At 37.7% G+C, this 26154-nt stretch overlaps 1 protein-coding gene across 1 annotated transcript in view; it reads left to right on the top strand.

Annotated features, from left to right (window-relative positions):
- Positions 1-26154, top strand: part of MSH3 (mutS homolog 3) — a 115616-nt gene that overhangs the window by 70466 nt on the left and 18996 nt on the right. The window contains exons 14-20 of the mRNA XM_009886891.1: positions 1760-1947; positions 5447-5615; positions 9045-9109; positions 10392-10508; positions 12428-12535; positions 16137-16251; positions 19619-19776. Of these exons, the coding sequence (XP_009885193.1) occupies positions 1760-1947; positions 5447-5615; positions 9045-9109; positions 10392-10508; positions 12428-12535; positions 16137-16251; positions 19619-19776 (920 nt within the window). The remainder of the gene's footprint in view (positions 1-1759; positions 1948-5446; positions 5616-9044; positions 9110-10391; positions 10509-12427; positions 12536-16136; positions 16252-19618; positions 19777-26154) is intronic.

Below are 26154 nucleotides of genomic sequence, written 5' to 3'. Positions count from 1 at the left end.
CATAACTATTTATGGACATCTTTTTTCAAACCTTCTGAAATGGAAATGTCCTGGAGTGACACTGAATTCAGCAGGGTTTGAAGGCATTAAGTGTCTCATGGGACCAGGTTTCCATTTGATATGCAAGTATGGTGCAGCACAAATGGAAACTTACTTCTGTAAAGATCATTTCAGAATCAGTATTACCTAACTTATAGGTGGGGCATGAGTACCTTGTGTAACTGAGAGTCAAATGGGACAGCTGAGTGGAAGGGATTAGGAATGTGGCAGGAGGTGGTTTGTTTTGTTAACTGCTTGCAAAATCCTGCCCTGACCACTAATTGTTGAAAATCAGCTAAAGGTAACAAATTATGCTGATGCTGAAGAGCATCTAGAATCTAACAGCAAAGTATTTGAGCTGCCTCAGAAGCAATATTAATGGTGAAAAAAAGGGAGAGAGAAGTTTCTCTTTTATAAATTACTGCTTTTGATGAGAAGCTGCTTCAAGGGAACCAATATGCTCCTACTCTGTAGATATCACAAAGCAAGCTCTGAAAGTGCTCTGTGCTATCAGCTTCAATCTGGGAGATTCCCTTTTGATGATACCCTGGCTAGCTGCCCAAAAGAGATAGAAAAATCTCTTTCATAACTCTGTAGTGAGGAGAAGATGAAAGACAAAGAGTGGGTTTGGCTTAGTCTTCTCAACACATAGACCTGGGAGTAACCAGCTAGAGGCTGAAGCTGGCAATAGAATCATAGAATTGTGTAGGTTGGAAGAGACCCTTGGGATCATCGAGTCCAACCATCTACCCTACTCTACAAAGTTCTCCTCTATACCATATCCCCCAACACCACATCTAAACGGCTCTTAAACACATCCAGGGATGGTGACTCAACCACCTCCCTGGGCAGCCTGTTCCAATGCCCGACCACTCTTTCTGTGAAAAATTCTCTCCTAATGTTCAGTCTAAATCTACCCTGTTGGAGCTTGAAGCCATTCCCTCTTGTTCTGTCATTAATTACCTGTGAGAAGAGACCAGCACCAACCTCTCTACAGTGCCCTTTCAAATAGTTGTAGAGTGATGAGGTCTCCCCTCAGCCGCCTCCTCCTCAAACTAAACAGTCCCAGCTCCTTCAACCACTCTTCATGTGATTTGTTTACTGGGCCCCTCACCAGCTTCGTTGCCCTCCTCTGCACTCGCTCCAGCACCTCGATATCTCTCTTGTATTGAGGTGCTACAAGCACTTTAAGCAGTGGCTGCTGGTTTTCTCTTTCTGTGGGTTTTTTTCCTCTCTCCCACTCCCTCTCCCACTCCTCTCCCTCTCCTCTTCTCTTATTTCAAGACTTTCCCTCTCTGTGCCTGACCTTGTCTTTCCAAACCCTCTCTTGCCAAAACAGCATTCTGGGAATTCACATAACGGCACATAGATGCACAAGCCCATATGGACAAGTTGTGGTACTCATAAAATTACTCAACCTGCTTTTTTGTTGTTTGCACATTATTAGCCCATTTTTCTGCTGTTTGCCTACTGTGTAGGTGTTGCACATCTCCATCCAGCAACAGGAATAATGGAGATCAGCTCTGATTCCTCACAACAATGGTTAAAACAATTAGTATGTTTTATTAACCTTATGAATGTGATCAGATTCTGCAGTTATGTTACAGTCCATACATTTGAACTGTCTCTTGTCTCATTGTCAAAAAGCAAAAAAAAACCCTGTAGGATTTAATGAAAATTTAGTATGTTGTAATGATTTCAACATTGCTTCCCTTCTCAGTGCTCAACTCAAGAGTTTTTCTTGATAGTCAGCACCCTGTCTCGTCTGGAATTGGAAATTCAAGCTCTTGTTCCAGTCATACATTCTCATGTGAAAAGTCCTCTACTACAAAATGCACTGTTGGAAATCCCAGAACTTCTCTCCCCAGTAAAACATTATTTAAAGATCCTTAATGAAGAAGCAGCCAAGTAAGTAGAGAAAACAGATGAATCTACTGTGCCTCATAGGCTTTCTGACTAAATGTATTCAGTTATGCAAATTATGCATCTTGTTTTAATACATCTTAGTTTTATATCTTTGGTTTTATATCTATGTATGTACAGGTGGCTTATAGTTAAAGCAGAGGCCGTTGTTTTCCACAGCTTATACTTTTTTTTAAAGTTAAACTAGGCAAGCAAGTATTTTGCCTAGTGGGTTTCTGCTTCAGGCTGTATAACTTTTTGAAAGTTTTTCAGTTGTTTTGAGAATGAATTTAAGAGCAAAATATGTTTTGCTCAATTTAATTTGTTTTAAAACTTCTAAATTATTTTTTTAAAGAGAGAAACTTCCTTTTGAAGAGAGACTTGACCTTTAGCAGAGTGGCTGCTCTGCTGTCAGGAATATGCCTTTTAGTATTTTTATGAAAATTCATCAAAGCTTTGAGTACCCCCCATCCTTTTAAAAATCTACTTACATGCTCACTCATGACAGAGAATATGAAGTTTAATAGCTCTGAAGATTCCACGTAGCTTGTGTGATTTGTACCCCCCCCAAAGCATTTCTGGGGTTAGTGCCCTGTTCATGGACTCCCTCTAGAGAATGACCTACCTCAGGCTCTGGGGATGATCAGGTGTTTCCCTGCAGTTGCCTTCCTGTAGCCTTGGAGAAGTGACCTGAAAGTATGGAGGCTGTCTGCCCTTTTTTGTCTTGATTCTGTCCTTTGTTGGTCAAACAACAAAAAAAGGTAGACAAAGGAAGAAGAATTAGAATGATTATGCATTATAAGGGAGAGTGTCTTTAAATAATTTGTTGTGTACCGTTTCTTCTGAAGAACTGCTGCCTCCATTGTTACCCCTAGATCCTAGTTTTAACCACAAGAGGAAGAAGGCAGGACGCTTGAGATGCAGAACAGTAAAGCAACAACATGAACTCAGTAAGGGAGGGATGTATAAAAACCTCTCAGGGGACAGGATTTAGGAGGAATACCTTGTGGCCGTTAAAAGTCACCGTCTTTCAGAAAAAAAGCAGTGTAATATCTTCTAAATAAGGTTCCCTGATGGTGCTAGGCATAGAGGCATTCTGTCTGGTTCGCATAGCCAATCTTTCTGAGCACTTGACTTTGCAGGTTTTTGGTCTCCCTTCAGTGTAGTTTTTGTTAATACAATATGTTGTGAGGACCATCTAAACAAAATGAGTGTCATCCAACTTTTTATCCAGATCATCCTAAAATTCCCTGCTATGAGCAAGTTTCATTTAACTTTGAACGTTTCCTCATGTGTAATATTATGAGATATAATTAACTGTGTTATACCTAGAGATTCTTTGATGAAAGATGTGTTATATAGTTTAATGTGTAGTTCTATTGGGGCAGCATAGTTTTAATCCTTTATTTTCAAAACAGACTAAAACATTTATTTACATTTTTTTTTATCTTTATCCAGCTGAGGTTTAAATGAAAGAAATTTAAGAATTAAAACCTAGAACTTTATTTGCGTCTGAATTAGAGACAAACGCAAGGTGTATAAATTTAGAAGTTGAGAAGGGCAGAAATATTTGCCATTCCCATTGGACAGGTGGGATTATGAGATTTCTACTGATGCATAGTATCCAATTACAGTTGTGGCAGGTTATGACAAAAGAGACTGTCTTAATTATACTAGATTTACTGTAGGTAGGTTTAAAATATGGTTTTTTTTCCGTCACTGTGTTGGTGATGGGTAGAATAGTATACAAAAATAAAATAGTGTAAGAAGAAGATATAATTGATCTCAAGAACACGCATATTTCATTTGCATTTATTCAAGATGACTAAAATAACACCTTTTGGCCTTTATATATCTCAGACTTGTGTGGCAATACTATTTGTACTCAAAAATCCTTCTTTCATCAAAATCATGATGACTGCTCATACACATACGTGCGAACACACACACACACACACACACTTGTGCACAAATATGTATACTGTGTCCTGTGTTCATTTTATTAAATGGTGTGGATAAAATCATGCAGTGGTTTTCAAAAGTATCTCTGCTCCAGGGCAGTTTGAGATTTTGGGGTTTGTGTGGTTTTTTTTAAGCTGTCAACTTTTAAGTTTTTGGTAGGTATCACATAGCAGTGACAGTCTTCACAGTCAGCTGCTGGCTACTAGCGATCTTTTTTCCCTTGCATTCCCATGGAAACAGGTCTAATTAGCACAAAATTGTTTCTAAAAATTAGTATTGTATTTTAAAATGGCATCTTTACTGTCACTTATATAATAACTATGTCCATGTAATGCAAAACTAAAGCACAGCTTTGTATTAACCTGTCTGATCACTGGCTCTAGTTTTAGTTTCATTCTCAGGCAAAGGGGTATCGGAGTGGGTAGAGTATTAGACTTTTTATTACTTCCATGTTTTATTACTTTCAGTTTTCTAATTACTTGCTCTCCAAATATTAGACTTCAGGGTAATTATGTAATTAACTGGTACAGTTTTGTATTTGCTCTAAAATACAAATGCATATGCCAATTAACTTAGGGCTGGTTGCACTACTTCCTAATGTTTGCCTGATACTTATTAGGATAAGTTAATTTTTTGTTATTTTTGATGGCAACCATATTTTTAATAGCTTGTTCAGCTTCCCAATTTTAAACATATAAATGGCATTGTCTGTTTCAGATTTCAATCCAGAGCTGAGATAGTGCAGCCAAAACAATTCTGTCATTTTCTGACATTGAGACTAGAAAAGAGCATTGTTTTGCATGTATTAAAAAATATTCTGGTTAATCTTTTCCTGAGAAAAGAAGGAAACTACTCTGAGAAACTCTTGATGACATTCTACTTTGATGAAGGCCTTGTGGGAGGGATTTTTCTTTGCAATCCTCATAAAAATCTGCCCAAATTTGGCCAAATTCTAAATATGTCAAAAATCTGTGTTCACGGTATGCAGAAATTATCTAGAACTTCACATTTAATCATGATAAAGATGTTGTCGGCACTTGGGGTGCTCCAGGTTGGGGCAGCAATTGCATTCCAGAATTGTGGATTGAGACAGAGGGAATGACCTTTCTTATGCTTCCCCTTCTTGCTCTGCCCGTTTGAGGAAGACCAAACAGAAAGCTGCAGGGGTGAACGTGCAGAGACGTTAAAAAAAAACCTGAGTCAGCAGCGTTTGGTATAGAAGAACGAGCAGAATGAGATAGAGTGGAAAGGAACAGGAAGAGATTGGGTTTGAATGCTTTGGGGGGGCAGGAGGTGGCACATATCTTGGTGTAACATCTTAGAGTCCGTATACAAAGTGCCTTTCTATTTGTATAGTGTGTGTGGCAGCTTTCAGTAAATGTGCTGTACTATGACCAAGTAACAGAAAAGCTGTATTTAGAGGGGAATAAATCTAGTGTTAAAACAAATTAGAATAACAAATAAAAATATGGATGCAGCCAGTAGAATCGGGGAATGTATCTTTGGTTTTACTGTTATTTTATCTTATGCTTCTCATGGATAGGACTGGAGATAAAACCCAGTTGTTCAAGGACCTTACAGACTTCCCTGTCATCAGAAAGAAAAAGGAGGAGATCCTGGATGTGCTTTCTAAAATCCAATTGCATCTGCCGGACATTCGTAAACAAATTAAGAATCCTTCTGCAGAATATGTTACAGTTTCTGGTCAAGAGGTAATATGATATCTATTATGTGTGACTGTACCCTTGCTTGTCTAGAAAATAGCTTAAAAGTTAGGCTTAACTAGAACTTTGTTAATGTACTGTGATACTTGATAAGGTCTATACTACTATAATCTTTTATACAACTTTGAAGAACAGTTTTGTGACAGTGTCACTTTTTTATTTGTTAAGTCAATTACTTTAGTGATTTAAATAATAAAAACACATTAGTGCAGTTGAATTTGGTTCAGTAATGCTTTGCTTTTCTTTACATGTAAAAACACTTGCATACTTCCAAGGTTAATTATGTGGCTATTAAGTGCTGAAATGTTCTCAGAGAACCAAGAAGCACAGCATTAGGTTAATTTGAAGAATGGTAAAATGATTTGTAAGTACTGATTAAGACTTTAATTTGAAAGATGGGAGAGAAGAGGAACAGTATTAGAGAATGATAAATGTTACTTTACTTTTAATTTTTAGAAACAGTGGTTATGGACTGAAGCTTTTGTTTGCTAGATGATGTGCAAGTGTGGGCAGGCCATGCTGCAGCAAACTGAGAAATTTTGTGAAAAAAAAAAAAAGAAAAAAGAGAGAGAGAGCAGATCCCCCCAGATTTTGGGGAGAACTGAAAGGAGCAGTGAGGTTGGGAACTGAGAGCAGTGAGGTTGGGGAAAACTCCGCAGAAAATTGGGAAAAGAAGGGAGTTAGGAAACTGAGTAAAAGAGTAAAACGGAGTAAAAGAGATGAATCAGTGAGGACAGGGAGGGAAGGAGCTGGAAGCAGCCCCCTGTCACATTGAGGACCTAGGAAGCTGAGAAAGACCCAGGAGACAGAGCAGGGAGCTGACAGGCAATGCTGAAAGTGAGAGAGAATCAGAGAAGGGATGAATTAGAGAGCAGCATTTGATAAAGAGCTTGGGTGGATATTTATTTTGATGGTGAGGTTGGGAAGAGGAAACATGGCTAAAGAGTTGGGTAGGCTGTCAGCATGGATGTCGTAGTCCAAGAGGAAACATGAAAGAATGTGTTTCAGTATTGTGTGAGGAAGGGAAGAGCCGGGATTTGAGGGGTTTCTCTTGGAGAGGCTGGTTTAAGAGGTGGATGATGACACTTGTGTGAACAAAAGTAGAAGAGAAGAATTGATCAAGGAGAAGAGAGCATCTGAGGAAGTAGTCAGATGTGAACCGGACGGGAGAGTTTCAGAAACCACCGGTTACTACGCACACATTGAAGAGAGGAGGCCTTTGTAGCAGGGGACAGCTCAGACACCATTGGAGACAGAAATCTGTCTTGGTGAAGTCATGAAAGGAGCTGCAGAGGTTATAGATATCTGTTATTTAATGACATCTGGTAGGAGTATTTCAGAGACATCAAAAAAGGCAGTAGAGGAAGGATTAGAGAAGATTGTCAGTGAGGAGAGGAAAGACACTAAAGAAATGGACATAATGGAAAGGGAATTGTATGGGCAGAGCAGAGCATAGGCATAACAGGAGTTTCCCTGAGTTGAGCTCTTTCTTCCTCAGATCAGTACAGTATATTATTCGTATGTCATTGCAGCACTCTGATAGGTGTAGTATTCAAACAGAAGCAGGTTTGCTAGTTCTGGAAGAGAGAGAAGCTGCCAGAAAACTTTGTTTCTCCCCACTCTGAACATCTGTTCAAGGAACAGGCCTTCTTGGAGAGGGAAAGACAAAAAAAAAAAATCAAGCTACTTGCTTTTTCATGTGTACCCCCAAACCCATGATTATGAATATGTGGTTATATTTTCAGCCAGCCCACAGTTTATTAACTTACATTTCTTAAGTTCTTGTTCGAGTTCTGATGAAGATCCAGTTGGCATGTACCTTTTCAGAAATATGAGGTTACATCCGTACCTATCTTATCTTTTGTTTCCAGAGCTCCAATGTAATTCATAGTGTGCACTAAACAGGACAGAAAGCTGTCCAGATAGTGATAGCATTGCTATTCATTTCAGGCAGGATTTAGAGAGAAATTGCTACATTTGGCAAATGTTTCCTTCCTGCATGGCATAAGCAGTGCTTTAGGCCTAGTTTATTTAATACCACAATTATTTATCTAATAGGGCTAAGAATTAAAGGATGAGAAAGCAAATGCTTCTGTTGTTTTGAAGAAAATTGCAACCTCTTGACTTGTTTCTCACTAGCCACACAAACCAACTGGCTGTGTTAATTTAGACTGGTTTGAGTTCAGTTAGTCATCTAGTATAGACACAAATGTGGTATTGTTTTCTGTCTTCCTTTTGTAAGCATAGCTTGTTTAATTGTTTTGAGATGAAATTCAGATAAATACTGTAATACCAGTATGTCAGCAACACCCCTAGTGGCAGCAGCATTTGGCTTATTTTCAAACCTTTGCAGATCTCTGCTTCTACCCATTTTCAGTCTTTTTGTCTCATGTGTATTATGCAATTTCAGGGTTTGGGTACCAAATATTTTCAAGGTATCTTAGGTAAACTAAGAACTAGTGCACTGTGTCCTTGCTGGAGTCTTGTGCTCATGTTAGGATTATTATTCTTGTTTGTACTTGAAGGTGATTGCTGGCTATTCTGGTGAGGTGTGGAAGGTTTTAATCAATCATACTAACTGTAATGGAAAAGCTTTGTCAGATGGGAGTTTCGTGATTCTCTGTAAAGGTGATCAGATTTGGGGTTAATCTAATCTCTGCTAGAAATTAATTTTCCAGCTGAATTCTTTTATTTGAGAATGCCACAATTCTTTGACATCTAGGACCTCAGGCTGATGTTATAAAGATAACCAACATGAATCATATAAAATACTGCAATAAACACATTGTGTAAATTTCACTGCACTGAGTGAGCCTCTTGCCATTACTGCCGTTTTTCCCTGTTCCTTCCCTTTCTGATCCCAAGTTGATCAAAACTTGAAGCAAGGTACTGTAGTTGGAGTGCTAGCATTTGAGATTTTGAGTTCTTGTCTGTGAAATGTAGGTAACTATAGCTCAGTATGAATTATTGATCCCTAGGCAGGAAGGCACATCTCGCTGATAAGGAGTAGCCTCAGTACAGGTGGTGTATAGTGTAGAGTCCATGTAAATGCTGAATTCTCTACAAGGCCTGGTCAGGATCAGGTAAGTGAGACTTCCTTACTAGCTTTAGTTTGGTTTGATAAGAGGGAGGTGAGGAGAGCGTGTTAGTGGATGGAGGAGTAGATGGGCAGAGATTGGAGATGGGGCAGCAGCATGGTAAGGCACAAGGACAGCTCAGGGTAGGAGTTGCTCTTTCAGCAGAAAATCTGTATGTCATAATGCTTGCTTCTGCGGGAAAAAGAACATTATCTTCTGGTCTGCTCAGTCTCTTCAGGCTGAATATCGTTTTCCTCTGATGCATACAGATTCCTTGATATATAATGGCTGTGGTTCTGTAATCTTTAATTTCCCATATTACATTTCTGGTTTATTTTAGTTTATGATAGAAGTCAAGAATTCCCAGAAATCATCTGTGCCATCTGACTGGGTTATGGTTAGTAGGTATGTAAAATGTCTTTGAAGTTTGTTCTGTTGAAGTATATGAGAAAAAAACGTGGTATTTTGGTGTTAGAGTGAATTACATACACATTCTCATTGCTCTGTGTGTGTGTTGTGTGTTTTTTGTTTGTTTTTTTTTTTTTTTTAAACCAACCAACCAAAATTGTTATGTTAATTTATTGCCACAGTAAGTTTTACTTAAAAGCAAACAAAACCAAAGTGAAAAACTGGAGCTCTTAAAAGACTTATGGTAGATTTTCAGTGTGCCATATTAGTTGCTTAATCTTTCAAAGTACATGTACTGGTGTCAAAACTATGGTCTTGATTCAATTGTGCCTGTAGTGTGTAGATACAAATCTTTCATAAAATTTTTACTGTTCTTACTTTATTCAGAAGGGTAAAGTAACTGTGCAAATATCTGTGTATCTCAATAAACAGTGTATTTAAAATGTCCTTTTCCATATTCATACAGACATGCTTTGCTTGCTGTGATACTTAGTGTTATGTAAGCATGATTTTAGATAGTTCTGGATACTTTTTCCAGTAGGTGAAACAGAGTTGGACTGAATTATGTAGTTGGCTTTTTTCTTTTCAGTCATTTGTTTTATTATTTAAACAGGTTGAATACCTTAATGTTATAATGTGTGAGCGCAGACATCTCACACCAAACAGGCATAATCAAGGTGAACTCTGATGTTCTATTCACTATTAAAAGTGCACAGATTAGACAGAATTAAGACGATGAAAACAAATTACGGCTAATCTGGATTTTGTAAAAGAGTGTCTTGGAATGCCAAAGTGAGTCCTTAATGAAAATACATAAATAAATAGCAAGTGCCCTAAATGGAAACTAGTAGCCTTGGAAGACAGTCTGTATTTATGAAGTTTATTTCAGGCTTATCATGAAGTTTTCCTCTTTAAAGTGTTTTGTTTTTTTTTTTTGAGTTCATTGTATATGCAATCAGTCACAGAAAAGTCATCCATTTTTGCAGTGTATTGCTGAACAGAATTTTGTGAAATATATAAGCTTCAGTGATATATGCTACATTGTGAAAAACATTTTAAAAGCCTTCTGAATGGGCAGTGGTACAGTAACCAGTCACTTTATTCACCAGGAAGATGATTGGAATCCATAGAGTTTGGTACCACAATAAAAGAACTTTCTTTTAACATCAATTTTCAAGGCTCACAGAGAGTAAGAAAACTAGTACAATTTTGCATGTAGATGGTGTAACTGATTGCTTAGTAACCTTGATTTCCTATTTGGCTTTTCTCTGTCTTCCAGCACAAAAGCTGTCAGCCGTTTCCACTCTCCTTTTATTATAGAAAATTACAGACATCTGAATCAGCTCCGGGAGCAGCTAGTCCTTGACTGCAGTGCTGAATGGCTAAATTTTTTAGAGTGAGTTTACAAAATAGAGTCCGTTTTTCATTGTATTTTATTTTATTTTTGCTATAAGAACAGAGAGAGAAAGATGCTTATCTTTAGGGGGAAAAAAAAGTTGATAATTCAGTTATGTTGTCTGCAACTTTAGGTAGTCAATTAAAATAGTATTTGAAAGTATATCAAAGTATTTGAAGGCAAGAGCTTTGCAGACGGAGTCCTGAGACCAGCAGTGATGTCTCCAGATTTTAAAATTCTGATGAAAATACACTATTAAACATACAAAGTGGCTCTCAAAATGTGAAAACTAATATCACAACATTAAGAATCTGAAAGTACGACTGACTGTAAATGAGCAAAACTGAATCTAATAGTTTTATTATTGAAGTACAATGTGAAATGAAAAAAGAATTTGTTGAACAAGCTAACCAAATTCACTGTTAATATTAATTGAAGTAGAGTATGGCTTTGCTGTTAAATATACCATTACTAAAAAAAATGATAATAAATTTAGTACAATTGCAGTGTTGCTTACAGGTTTTGAGTTAGGAATGTTCAGGGTGTTTGGGCAGTAGCTTGGGTGAACATGATTCTCCGTAACCCTATTTTTTCTATGCTAACCCTGCAACTGGCTGTGAGTCTGTTTGCTAAAAAGTAATAGTTTTATTGTCACTCACAACTGGCACTGAAGACCTGTTTGTCTCAAATCAGAGCTTTGAATGAAGTTATTTGACTTTTTAACCAAAAGATCTTTAAAATGGGAGTTTAAAAAATATCTCTGAAACTTCTGAATACCTTTGATTTTTAGGTGTCTGGTTATCGATTACTTCTTTTACATTCATGCATTACAGACCCACTGAAACTGTTCCTCATGTCATGCAATGATAATTGGCTCACTTTCACTTGTGCTTTTTTCTGTGCTGCAAAAACTTAACAAGTTACTTCTGAAGTTGTCTCACAGGACATAACTGAAGGCAAGATTTGCCTCCTAGTAGGAACCCAGCAATTCTGTGAATTTGGCAGAAACTAGAAAAATATTCCAGTTCACTCTTCTCCAGATGCATTGCCTTTGCAATACTATAAAAATAGTTCTGTTAAATAATTTTTTTGTCACTGTATTAGTCATGTAAATTTGAGTAGACCTATTTTAAACTTTCTTCGCTTAAATCTGCTGCTTTTCATGTTCACTTTGTGGTTTTCAATAGTGTTGTATGATAGCAGCATACAACAAGGAAAGACCTATGTGTAGGAAAGTGCACGTGTTCCTCACCCCTCCATTTATTTATTTTTATTAAATGTCACTCCTCTTCTGTTTTTATATTCCATGTTGTAATCTTTAAGACTAGGAGAGGAAAAACTAAATTATTGAGGAATAACAGAAAAAACTCTACTGAAAACTGTGTTTTCCTGGTAACGTCATTATTGTACCAGGGGAAGCAATGCCATAAATGGAAAATGAATTCTTAAATTTTCTATTGTAGGTACTGTATTTTATTGAAGTTGTAGACAGCTCCTGTGTTCAGGCACTTTTAGATTTTGAGGTTTTTTGACTGTAGCATATGGTTGAAGTGAATTGCCAGTTGGGATTCAGCTGCCACTGTGATAAACAGTGGCATTTTTATAGACCTCATTTAGGCAGCGGGGATCAACTGCAGACCCTTTGTATGCTATCTAATGAATTTCATTTTGCCTAGTTTTTTGTGCTTAAAAATAATTCACTGTTACAATGGGAGCATGAAGTCCAACTTGATTAAGATTTTGTCCTCGTATTGTAAGTTAATACACTGCTGGGAAATTGGAATTCAGAGTAATTTAAAGACCATAGGAGCCCTGTGAGAAGCATGCATGGGGTATATTATGACAGTACATTTGTATCTGTATGAAACTATTTTTTTTCTCTTTTCTTCTTCCTGTTATTTTTCCCTGTTTTGGTATAGTCATTTTAGTGAACATTATCACCCTGTGTCTAAAGCGATTGGTCACCTAGCAACTATCGACTGTCTGTTCTCATTGGCCCAGGTGGCTAAACAAGGAGACTACTGCAGGTAATCAATTTTTAATTTTTATTCAGGATTTTATAGGGAATTATAAGAGAGTATTTAAAATAAATTTGATTTTAATGTGTGTGCTGTAATAAAATGCATTATTAAAATTGTTTACAGTAGTTTCAACTTAATCTGATTTTGCGAAGCAACACTTCTGGGCTTAATGCAAATCTGTAAAAGCTGCAATTCAAATTTGACATCTTATGTTTGTCTGTCTGTTGTTTGACCTGAGTCTAGTAGATGGTATCTCACATATAGACAAATATATGTTGGACTTTGCATGGAAATTTTTTTCTCCTGGTTTTGGTTCCCCCCCGCCCCCGGTCCCTCAAAGGTCTGAATTTATAATGTCTTTCTAATACCTAAGATTCTAAGGTGTATGAGGTAAGTTTCAAAGATGTATTTCAGGTAAATAATAGGTAAATATTAATGCCAGCTTCCAGAGCAGTGATGATGCCTCATGTAGGCTCACGTGTTAGATCTGATGAGCTGTACACCTCCCTCTGCCCAAGACCCACACGTGCGCACTGGGCCCTGCAGCCTGGGGCTCTGGTGGTGCTGAGGCTGTCCCTGCTGCTCCCTGCAGAGGGGAGACGTGAACCCTCAAGTCCTGCTTCCCCAGAGGTTGGTCCAGAGCTGCCTCCTGAGCATGTACACCCTGCATCTCAGGTCTTCCCCCGCCTCACGAGCCCACATCTCTTGCACCCACACAGAGACTGTCAGTCTCATTGGGGTGCCTTCTCCTGTACCGTGAGGTCTCTGTCCCCACAGGCAGTGGGCACTCGCTGAGCCTCTGCCTCAGCTTGCTGAGTACTGTGCTAGAGGCCAGCACTTACTGTTTCTGAGGTTTACTGTAGATGCTGCTGCAAGGGCTGTTGGGTTTCCAGTCCTCAGCCATTCCCTGGGTCAGGCAGTCCACATACTCTCTTTTGGAAAGCGCTGCGTGTAACTTTTAAAATGTTGTCATTGTGGGGCTGCACTGCAAGCGCTGGGACAGTTGCTTAGGAATAACCATGTGAATTATTAACATTTGAGACCTGTGGAAATACAGCAAATCATATATTAAATGTGTGTGGATGAAGGGAAATCAACTTACATATGCTTCTGCTTTTATACAGCATTAAAGAGAATATTGATCACTTCTGGACTCTTGGGATCTTGTGTGCCTCTATCAAAATCTTTTTGAAAGTAATTGCTCACTTATTTCTGTATACTCAGATGAGAAAACAAACTGAAATCTGATTAATTCACTGTGCAGAGCTTAAATAATTCACTGAATTTTAAAGAGTGGCTTAGCACTTATAAACTGGCAGGAAGGAGACTTCTCAGTGAAACTTCAGCTGCAGGGAAGGTGTCAATAATTAATTTTGGAGGGCTGTTGAAGGAAAGAGGGGACTTTCACATTAACTAATTTAAGTATTTTGGAGGAACGTTTTTTGATTAAGTGAGGATCGTTTCATATCACCCTGCCTGAGGTGTGTAAATGAATCATGAAGTCAGGAGGACAGGAGCTCCACACAGTTGTTGGAGGGAGGTAGGCACCTCTTCCGGTTTCAAGGCGTCTCGGTACCTCTGTGTTGGGAGACTCATCCTTTACGTGGACAATGTACAACATCAGGGCTCTCAGGCAGCAGAGGTGGGTACCTAAATCTGATGGTGTAGATAGCCCGGAGATCATCATCTGATGTTTGAGTATTCACTTGGCAGACTGTGAATTCATTTAAGGAATGCTGTTGAAAAGGTAGTACATGACTAAAGCACATGTTATGCATTCCAGAGCAGTTTACCTTTTTATTACTTTCCCCTCTCTTACTGCGTGACACATGATTGTCTGATTGTGGGAACACAGGGCAGGGAGGGCCTTTTGAATGGCTGTGGCTGAGGCCCTGCTTCTGCAGCCCCCATTGTCTGAAACCAGAACAGGCAATCAGCAAGGCTCATGGCATCCTGAAACCACATGCTGTCTCACAGTTACACGGAAGAAGGCTGAAGCAGTTAAAAAAAAAATGGAATTATTTCCAAAAATGAAGGAAGAGGTGTAAGATGGCAAATGGATCGTTTAGCTGTCATCTCCCTCTCTTGAATGCAAAGTGGAGAGGTACAGGAGGAAGTGCTTCTAGGTATGTGCTCCTCCCTTTTCAGACCATCACATTACAGCTCCAAACAACTTGCCCATCCTGCAAATGAGGGGTGAAATTTCATTTCTTTGTCCCCAAGGCCCAAGATGCTGTCTGTATTGGTTTATTCTCAGCTATATGCTGAAAATATCTTTATGCTAAAAAACCACACCATTATCAGCTTACATCTCTTTCCCCAGTGCTTTGTGTTCCTAATACGCCATTTATTTTGTCTCAATTTTCCTTTCAAATTGCATCATCATTCTTCAACCCAAGAAAAATCACACTCCCCACATCTTGTCTTCCTTCTACAGTCCACCCAAATTGTTAGTTAATTTCCAGTCAGAAAATTCTTTGGCTTTATTCCAGTATTCTCTTCCTCAGCTGCTGCCACTTTCCTGTTACTGCTCTTATTTCAGAGTGATTGTACTTCTAGTGTAGGAAAATGTTGCTGAGACATGAAACTGTATTTACCTCTCCATTGAATGCTGCACTTAAATTTACAGAGAAAAAGTAAGCCTAGGTTGCAGAGTACGAAAAGAAATCATAGTCATAATTCAGTGGAACATGCTTTTTTTTGCATTTTTTTTGTTCTGTGAAGAACACACAGCTCTTGGAGGCAGAGCTTTTCAGACATGCAGATATGTAACGTAGAATTATACATGTTATATTAGTAAGCATGTAGACAAATTTCTAGCTAAGGTGGAAGCATTTGAGACAAAATTTGTTTTTACATGGAGATGAGAGGAAAAATGTGAGTAGTATTGATCTGCTTTGCATATTAATTTCTAAAAAGGTAGAGTCATTTCAGTATTTCAACTTGGATAATAAGCTCTTTCTATAGATATTGTTTGATGACTCTTGCATGTGTTTGGGAATTGCTGTCAGATTATGAGAGCTGCTTATGTTTATAGGGGAGTTAGAGCTCTGTTATACTGTAGTCTTTGATTTGTATCGTTTAATGTGTTATCAGTCATAATATACATAGTTGGACAATTTTCTTTACTCCCCACGCTTCAGTTAGGAATTAATACAGTAACAGTCTGGAGCAATTCATCAGCAAGATCGTTCTGAGAATATGAAATGTATCTGGAAAAGGTGGTACTTTGCAGAAGTTGGTGCAGTGCTGGGAAGAAAGCAGGCTGTCCTCCAGTTTGGGGGTTTTGCTATTGCTTGTTCATTTTGTAGTTCGTAATGGTTCTTTAGAATACGCATAAATGACTGAAAACATTCCCTAGGTAATGAAAAAATGAAGAAAATACTCTAAAATTTCTTTATCCAACCTGCTAATATTTTTTTTTGTAACTGAATGAAACCATGGAAGTCTTTAGAACTATTTGATAGCAGTAATTAATTTTTGTCATTTTAAATTTTTTTCACAAAAATCTGCATCATAGATGACCATCCTGCGGGCTTTAGTTAAAGTAGTTCTAAATAATCAGTTAAAATAAACATTGAAATTAATGTCTCCTCCTTTTTTGCAGACCAACTGTGCAAGATAATCGGCGAGAAATAATTATAAAGAATGGGAGGCACCCTGTGATTGATATACTACTAGGAGAACAGGATCAGTATGTTCCAAATACCACTAACCTTTCAGTAAGTACTGAAATACTTTTTGAGCTTCAAAGTCATTCAAGGGAATGAATCTGGGATGTGCTTCTTGGGCAGGAAGTTAAAATAAATAATTTAATCATACAATCGTCTGCTTGGTTGCATTTCAGAGAGATATTGCTAGATGTGACCACATCTGTTTTGTCCTTTTTCTGATATGGTGCAGCCAGACACTCTCTTTACAACCTTTTTCAGTCTTAATGGCATAAAGACAAAAGAAAGGTGATCTCAAAATTGGGAAGGTGAAAGTTTGAAATGGTTATTTTTGAAAAATAAATTGATAATTATAGGGTTTTTTTAACAGCATCATCATCAGAAGTCTGCATTTTGTAATAACTTTATCTCAAATTTGTGGTGTTTTTTAATATACAAAATATTTTAATATAGAAATAGCAACAACTTAAGTTTCTGTGTAACATGTTACAGGCTCAGTTTTCCAAATAAGATAGCTCAGATTTTTTTTTAGGTATTTCTCTACTGTGTGTTTTCCTTCCATCCTGGAAGTACTAATTTCATACAGCATTTCTTAATTTGAGAAGACAAACTCGGAGCTCTGACTCTTCACTACATAGTGTCAAGTATACACTCTGTAGACTACACATTAGTTGTAAGAAGCCTTTCATATTAACATATGATAAAGATTACCCCCAAAATTACCCCCCACCCAACCCCCTGCAAGGTGTACCTTGCAGGCTGTGTGTTACCCACAGGTCTCCCTTTGGCTGTTGTGTTTTGCAGTAACAATGTTGAGAAGTACTAAGCCTGTTACTTGCTTGGTATTGTTGTCAGTAGGTCAGAGAAACTGGGGGGGGCTACTTCTTCACATTTTCTGTGCAATGTTACCTAAATTGTATGACCTAAATTACCTAAAATTGCAATAAATATGCAATTACCATAGTTAGGAAACATTGCTGTATTTTATTTCACATATCTATTTCTGATAAGCATATTTTACTTTTCCTTCTTTTTTTTCTGGAAAACTAAAATCTATCTTTTAAATTACATGTTCTCTATGCATTTTTTGTTAAATATTTACCTGCCTGTATCTTTTTTGAAATACTACATTTGTTCTTAATGAATATAAAAAATAGGCTTGCAACTTAACTCTGTACCCATAACTACCTTTTTATACAGTAAATATAAGAAAAGGTATGAAACAGGTGTCAGTGTGGAACATTGCTGTGATAAACACCATTCAAATTTGTGTGTATTTCTCAGGAAATATTTTTAAATGCTGTTCTATACTGAACAATGATACAGATATTGTGCAATACTTCAAGGAATGTTTTCCAAATTATTTGTCAACTCCAAACAAGCGACAGATGGCATTTACAAAAAATTTAGCATTTCATTCAGTAGTCATCATGCACTTTCCCCCGTTAGTCCCATTTTTATGTTGGCTTTCTAACTACTGATTATTACAAAATCAAGTGATCGTGGTAGAATCACTTTTGCCTCTACTGTTGGTTTTAGTTCTCTCTTTTTTGAGAGAGGTGAGTGGGAACCCAGTTTATTAAAATGCTTCTAGTTTTAAACAGATGCATTTGAATCGGCACGAAAATGCATCTCCTGTCATGTTTTCAGCTGAAATGTTGTCAAATATCTGACTTCAGGAAAAGCTTTCTTGCGGTGCCCTGAAACAAACATCTTATTGTTCCATTCCCCCTCCCCAAGTATTCATGGATTCTTTTAGCACTTTTAACTTCAGCCATAAATTCTATTAAGATGTTAGCTTATGGCTGCATGCAGTTGTAAGGGCAGATGGGTTCTGTGGTCTGAAGTTACAGCATGTGTTCTTTCTGAAAGCTGGCTTTGCAAACCAGCCACCAGTCTCACAGCGTGGTTGGAGGGACCCTGGAGATACACCAAACACATGCAAGAAATTTGTGGATTTTAGCAGATGAGCTCATTCTGGTTTTAAGTATCTGTAAATTCTGTTGTGTTGAGCCAAATAGTGGCCCTGATGAAGTTTTAGTAGCGGCATTGAAACTATACCTTGGAGACGAGAGTGTTGCGGATTTTGTTCCTGTGTAGTCATAGGCATTTTATTATATCCATCCTTTATTCCCGATAATGGCATTTTCTGGGTTTTGACTTCATTGCACCTTCCTTATGGATGGGATATTCTTAGCAAAAGCTAAACGGCTTTTTACATATAATAAATACTGATTCCATGTATCTTCTGTATGATCTGCATTATGGCATAAGTGACATTCCTAGATGGATTTTATTTGCCTCCCTATTAGCAGAATGAAAACCAATCAAAAAAACAAATCTGTAAAGTTCATGATGTTATACTGTGGAGACTTTGTTGTTGTTGTCATAGTGCCTGATCAGTTCCGAGTTTCCTAAGGAGCGTGGCTAATGTTCATTATGCACAGCTTGTCCTTTTTTACATGCCACTCCCATGCGGCAACAGCATATGCTGACTTTTGGTTAGTTCAATTGTTGGATTTCATTGTGTGTACCCAGTAGAAAGGAAAAGTCTACTTATTAGAAGTTCTTGCATAACTTAATTTCCTAGTCTTGATTCAAGCTATGAGAAAGCTTTGTAGATTCGTTGAGTTTTGATTTTGTATTAGCAATTTTCTCGCACCAGAGGAAGACAGTTCTATTGTGGAGCCATAGACACATAGCAGTGCCGCAGGGAGTCTTACAGCTGAGATGAGCTCTTCCATCTGATTTCATTTTCCATAGGATTTCAGGGGTTAGATACACTGATCAATCAGAGATTGGATGCAGTCTGCTCACAGTATCTGTGTTGCTGTCAAGTATTGCTAAACTCGACAATGTTGTGATTTCTTGTTGTAGCCAGTCTGTTTGAATATGTTGTACTAAGGCAAGCAATTATGAATGGGTGTAAAATCCAGGTCAGGTCTTTCTCTGCCAGATCCACTCCTCATTCGATAATGAGAACTCTAACTGGAGAGGAATCCAGATCACAACCAAATTAGGACAGCACTGGCTACGCTGAAAGCTGATGAGTTTCTCCCTTTCTCAAAAGAAAATTGCACAGAAAGTTCTTGGAGTACTTTCTTGGCTCCTTGATGCAGAAAGAGAAGGTTCCTCCTCACTGTGTCCTTTTTGCTCAAGAGTAATGAAAGTTGATTGCAATGCTTCTCTTTCACCAGCCTGGAGAGGTCTTAAGAATCTCTAACCATCTGAGACATTGTAGTATCTTGAAAAGTGAATGCAATGAACTTCAAGAATGAAGGAAACTGTTCACCTAGAAACAGGATGTTTAATCCTGAGGAATTGTCCTATATTCCTCTATCCACATACACACAACAGACTTTCTTATAAAAGCACCATGTGCAGGACATTATATTTGACCACTGGTTTATGTTTCCAGGGAGATGGTGAAAGGGTCATGATAATAACTGGACCCAACATGGGAGGAAAGAGCTCCTATATAAAGCAAGTTGCATTGATCACAGTCATGGCCCAGATTGGTTCTTACGTTCCCGCAGAGGAGTCGACAATTGGTATTGTGGATGGTATTTTTACCAGGTAATCTTTCAAAATTTGCTGTATGTTTATGGCAATGTTAGTGTGGCAGGATGTTTGTCTGTATATCAAAGTATAATTTAATTTTTCGTTTTGAACTTTAGAATTTATACTTGAAGTTTCCTTTTTCACATGCATTGGTTATTAGGTTTTGATTCTGATTTTCTAATAAGCTATAGTACTTATTTTGGAATCTTTGAATCTTTAAAGAATAAGAGTTTTAATGTGTCTGTCTTGATTAAGATTCAGATATCTAACTTCATCTGCCTGAATGGACACCTCGGCCAAATTTATTCTGCTGGGTGATAGCCAAATGATATTTCCCCTAAAATGAATGCTGTTATCTCTAAAAATCGTGTCACATTTTCTACTGTGCAGCACAGTTGTACATACTCAAAATATTTGAGACTAAGGATTTGGGGCTGATTATATTCTATGCTTATTATCCTTCCCGTACTGTCGGTCTTGATGTCTTTTAAAGAATGAATAATGGCAGTTCCTTTCACTCAGCATGTCTTAGTCTCATTTTTAAAATGGTGCTGAGTAATTTTTAAAGACTATCATGACAGTCAACATTACTGTGTTCTATACCTGATATTACTGAGGATTGTCCAGCTGTTTTTTCCCCTTTTTCTTTAATCTGTTTTTTAATGAGCAGAAGTTCTGTGTTACTGATTGTATTTGAGATGGATAATTATTTATGGTAATAAGTTTCACAAGAGTTATGTATCTGTGGTAAAATTCTTTTTCCTGAAATTCTAGTTCTGTGATGGCAGAGTGCATTTCAGAGTTAACTTTTAACAGAGAATCTAAATACTGCTCATCAGGGATTGCTTCATCATGTAAAGATGTAATGTTCTTATGCCTCGCTGCGTCATGACAAAAATGAATGAAATAGCGTTTTGATGCACTTCAGTGCTAAGCAGTTGAACTAATTAGAAAACAATTTGTATCATCTTTCCAAAATGCATTGTAGGTGAAAAGTCAAAATGGTTACCTTTTTTCCTCTACCCTGTGTTGAAAGTAATTGACTGGTTGATTGGATGAGCGTTTCTCAAGGGCACATGGAGATACACAAGGTCTGATTTACTTTACAGAAAAAACATTACAATGTTACTAACACTTTGAAGATTATTTTTGTCTTCCTTGGTGTTTTGTAGGTGAACTTAGACTACTTTACTTGTGTTCACACTGACTTAATATCTAACCATACGTGCATTAAGTCTGTTACTCTTAAGCTTAGTAACCCCTTTCCTCTAGTTTTCTTTGACTGTCATTGCAACAGGATTATTTCTGCAGAAAAATTAAGAAATCTGACACAGTCATTGCGAGTGTCATTTTGTTTTGTGCCCACTAGAAAGTGAACAAATTGGTTTTTGTCCTCCACAGTGTGAAAACCTTGAAATGAGTTCCACCTGCTCCTCAGTAAATTCCTCTGATTCCACTTAGCTTCTCTCTACATTATAGGTATTTTTCACATCTTTTCTGATAAGACAGTGTGGTCGATGGTAAAACTTATGCTTTTAGATTTCAAGCCAAGCAGACCTAGGGTGTGTTATTTACTGGCTGTGAGGTTTCAGACCATTTAATTTGGAACCCCACCAGATTCTAACACAGGGAATTAATGATTTCCTCCTTCCCCACCCCCCCACCCCCTCATCTATATTAATTTTGGAAGCTCTGCTGGATACGCCATTCTTCATTTAATGTGAAATGTGTCAAACACCAGATGAGTGGACTAAAAAATTACTTAAGTTTTTGACATTGTACTGGCAATTAAGAGGAAACTAATTGGCTCAATGTTAATCAGGAAGAAATTGAAAATCTATTATTGAGATGGAAATAGTTATGCCTTAGTTAAAAGGTTAACAGGAAGCAAAAAAACTGAGTTTATGTATTGCATTCCTTCAGAAATCCAGGATGGTCACTTCAATTTGTAAAGGATTATCAGTGGAACTGCTTGTCTGTGCATCTGTTTGAACTTCTCTCTTCTGTGGAGTGTAATTTGAGGGAATCAGTCGTACTGTTGGGACAGGCATTAGCCATTTGAGATGAACATACAGGATATTAGATTTTTACCCAGTTGTAGCTTTCATTCCATTACAAATGTTTAGAATACTTGCATCATGATTTTGCTTCAGCTTGTGGAGTATGGGGGCTTTTCTTGCTCTACATATCCAAGTAATGGCACCGGTGCTCCCCAAGCAGGTGGGCGGTCAGTGCTCTTTTCTGTCCTGTAGCCACAAAGTGGTCTTTAGTGCCCAGTCTGGTTTTTGCCTAACTCCTGCTTCATTTGCACCTTCACCAAATCATGAACTTCACCTTCGCCAATGAGAGGAGTAACTTAGCAGATTCTACAACTCAGAGGTTCAAGGTGTACAGAGACTGTCCAAGAAGTAGGCACCTCTACTTTGGTTTGTTTGGGTTGTTGGGGTTGGGGCAGTTTTATTTTTTGGGTTTGGTTGGTGTTTTTTTTTATGTTCTAGGAACGGTTTTATAGTATGTAAGTCTGTCAGGCCAGGTTAATGTGGTGTTATATTCAGAGTATTTCTCAGCCCTAGGAAGCTATCCTTCCATTAGCTTTTAATGACTGCTTGGAGGAGAGAAACAATAAATTCAGCTGCCACATGATATGTTCTTCATTGTTTTTTTAATGCTCTGTCTGGCTGAACATACATTTCTAAAGCCTCGGCTTTTGTCAAGAACTCTCCTCTGTTAAGGAATGAGCTTGAAGAGATCAGAGATTTTCTCTTGACTCGCCCCCAGTTTTGCGTTTTCTGTTTTGTCTTTAATAGGATAACAGCTATGCAGACCTCCTGTCTGCACTGCCACCCCAGGCCACAAGTGTCTTGCTGGAAAATGGGATTTTTTTTTGTTGATAACTTTGGTATATTTTTAATCTTTTAAAAACATGGCATGGGAAGATGTCAGTTTCCAAGTTATTTTCATCACTGCCTTGGTGTGTTGTTTTCTAGATGCTGCTGTTAGCATAGCACCCCTGCTGTGAGGGATGCTTTACAGGCTGACTCTATGAGGAGTTCTGTGCAACAGGAGCACCAACAGTTCTGCTCCTTGCTAAATTTTTTGGAATATCGATACTTTATACTGCAATCTCTTTTTTGTTTGTAGACTGCATCGTTGAAGTGTGAATTTATATAAGTTTAAGAGATTAACATTCATCTAGGATTTGTATCTTGTGTTTGAAGTAGGGTTTCCATGGAAATTGAAAGGTTGCTACTATGGTTATTCTTTTGGATATATTTAGTATTTATGTATTATAGCTTCTCTAAATCGACTTTAAATACTGCATTATATTAAACATTTTTAAAGATGCAAAAGGAATTGTACTGCTTACAGGTACAGTGGAAATAGGAGTGATTCATCTCATTACTGGGTGTATAGACACAATACAGTGCTAAGGCTAGTCCAAACATTTCAGAGTAGTTTTAATAATTTCATGATAAAGAGGGGGAAAGGGAGAGAATCTTCCACTGCATAATGCCCTTAAGTCCAGATGATATGCTGTTATGAGTCTGTAAATTGAAAACTTGGGGAGGAAAGAGCACCCTGCTTGTGTTAGTCACTCTTAAGGAAGTCTCTGAGTGCTCCTATGGACTCTCCCAAATCTCACCATTTCTTGTGTGTAAAAACAACCTTGCTATTTCCATTGCTATGCTTTGTTTTGTAAAAAGTTTGCTTTATTGTTAGGTGGCTCCAGCTTCATAACATCAGACTAAAAAACCACTAAATCTTTCTTCATGTTTCAGTATTTTTATTTAAAGCTATTTTAAAAATAGATTTCTATATTATATTATTAAAGTGTTTGTATAAATTTCTCACTTGAAATTCCATACTTGTATTATCTTTTTCATGAGTCAATGTATGTGTAAACCATTTTTGTATAAAAAAGTTAGTACTTTTCAGACTGTATGCTATACCCATTATTTAAGGGATATCGCTGTAGTATGGATGGAGTACACAATATTCTGAGGTTGTTTTGCTGGTTGATATTTTCTTCTTCCTTTTTTTTTTTTCCTTTCTCCAATAAGGGATCATGTTTTCATGCAACCTTTGCTTAAAGAATTTAACTTAGTCAGTGCCATTTTATTTAAGAATTTTAGAAGAGTTTTGGAAAGGTCAGTGCCCAATCTATATTGACTTTTAACAGGATTTGAGTATTTAATTCTCTGATGTTTGAAAATTCCCATCCAAGTTTCTACTTGCAGTGAAAGGGTTCCATTTTTGCTTTAAATTAACCTTCAATTTGGGTTACTTCTTCTAATATAGTTATTCAGACATTGAAATTAATATAAAGTTTCTCTGTGTGTTTGTGTAAAAAGACAAAGCAAGTGTGGACACGCACATATGGAGGAGGTAATGAAAGAAATTCTGTTGACCTAATAATGCGTTCAGAAGAGATGATGTTTAGCTGCTGAAGAAAGCTGACCTTTAAAGTGGTCCCACTTACAATCAATTATTGATATAATTTCTTACAGCTAGAAAACTTCAGCCTACTTCCTGTAGGTCACCACTAGCTCTTCATGAGGGTCAATTTTCAAAACAGAGAGAATATTATAGCAATTTGAAGGTTAAAATATGTTCAAATAAATAAGCTAATTAATAGTTCAAATTACCAAATGCCTTGTATTCAAGATTTTAAGAATCAATTTATTGAAATCACAAACTGCCATTAGAAACAATACTGTGAAGGAAATCAACTCCTGCCAACACTAGGTGATGGTAAAGGGACAAAAAAGAATTTCCTTCCTAGAGCACTTATCTGTCTGGCTTTTTCTTCTTGTGTTGAAATACAAGCTTTTTCACTTATTTCGGTGATCAGACATAAGTATACACAGTCACACTATGGTGACATACATCTTCCAGTGAGGTTTTGTACCATCAGCCAAACTGGGCATACTATTAAAGGTGCAGTTTCAGTTGTTTGAAGTAATACGATGCACTGTGCTTCAACTGCATTTGAAAACTGCCGGTTATGTGCCGCATGCTTAAAGGTTAAAGGAATAAATAGAAGCATCAGTAAGATGCATGTAGATTATCCTCTCATGCACTTCATCTCTCTCAAGAGTTATCTTGCTGTTTGCAGATTCTCAGCATGTCTTTAATCCTCATGATGGCAAAGAAATAGAGTTTGAATTGTCTAAGAAGTTATTTTAAGAAAACAGAGGGGTGGAGGAGGTTGGCAATACAGGTAAACAGCTGGTAGTGGTAGGTTGCTTAGGTAAGCAGCAGTTTAATTCTTTCACTTTATGTAAGATACGCAGTTGCCTGCACTTTAAGACAATTGTCTCTGTGCATCACATGATCTATATGTAGGTGTACAGAACTTTGTCCTACATTTTATCCTTGTAACAGATGATTTAAATGTTTTTTTAACATGGAGGGCACTCCTCATTGCTGAGTCTATAATTAGGATATACTCAGTTCAAATTCCAGTGTATATCTGAAAATGTGAAAACAGATGGTGGTTGTTCACCTTGGCTAAGGAGGGATGGTTTTGTTCTTCTAGCTTGTCTATATGTGGGGTCTTTCATGTAGACATGGCCACAAGTAGAATCCTGAATCGATCTGTTCCAAGGTTCAAGTTACACTGTTGTTTTGGTATTTTCTTGTCTGTTTATCTTCCTTGTATAATGACTTTTAACATGTGTAATAGTTGCTCATTCAACTAAAACTAGAGTGCATCTTCAGGTAGCAGATCCTTAGATGTCTGTTTGATATGAAAAAGTTGGAGAGGCATATAAATTAGGCCCTCTAACTTTAACCTCTGAGCAAGGTACCACCAATCAGTCCCAGACCAGCACATCACTCCAGCCTGGCTTTTTTATCCCAGTTGAGACTGCGTTCTTGTGACAGAGTGGGACTCTGTCTTAGAGGCACCCTAGTAGTGCCCACCAGATAATCCTTCTTTCTCTTCTAAGTAGCAGAATAGGTGCAAGGAAAGCAAGCACCTTCTCTTTTCTCAGTTCTTTGGACAAAGTGACCATGCATGTTTTCAACCCTTTCAACAAGTCATCCGGTCAACTTACATTATACGTTCCAATTTAAAGAAGAAATGGCATTATTTATACATATGCCTGGCTTAACATGGTGACACTGATGAGATTAAGTTGCTTTTTGTTGGTGGGAAGCTGCTTTAAAAGCCAAGACTTTTCATCAGAGAGTCCCTCTAACTGGGTAACTCAGTGCATCGTGCTGTTCTGCCAGCTGGTGGCTGTAGTTCCCTTGCTGCCTGTCAACGCTTGCTCTGCTACTGCTCAGGTACTATCTTCAACGGATCCTGAAATCTGCAAAGCTGAGGTGTGAGCCATTCCACTTAAATTTGTAAGCATTGCACACTTGCTTGGGTGAGAGCTTGATGTT

The sequence above is a fragment of the Charadrius vociferus genome, unplaced genomic scaffold, assembly GCF_000708025.1.
Source record: "Charadrius vociferus isolate BGI_N301 unplaced genomic scaffold, ASM70802v2 scaffold244, whole genome shotgun sequence".
Taxonomy (NCBI): Eukaryota; Metazoa; Chordata; class Aves; order Charadriiformes; family Charadriidae; genus Charadrius; species Charadrius vociferus.
This window is presented reverse-complemented; position numbering and strand designations above follow the sequence as displayed.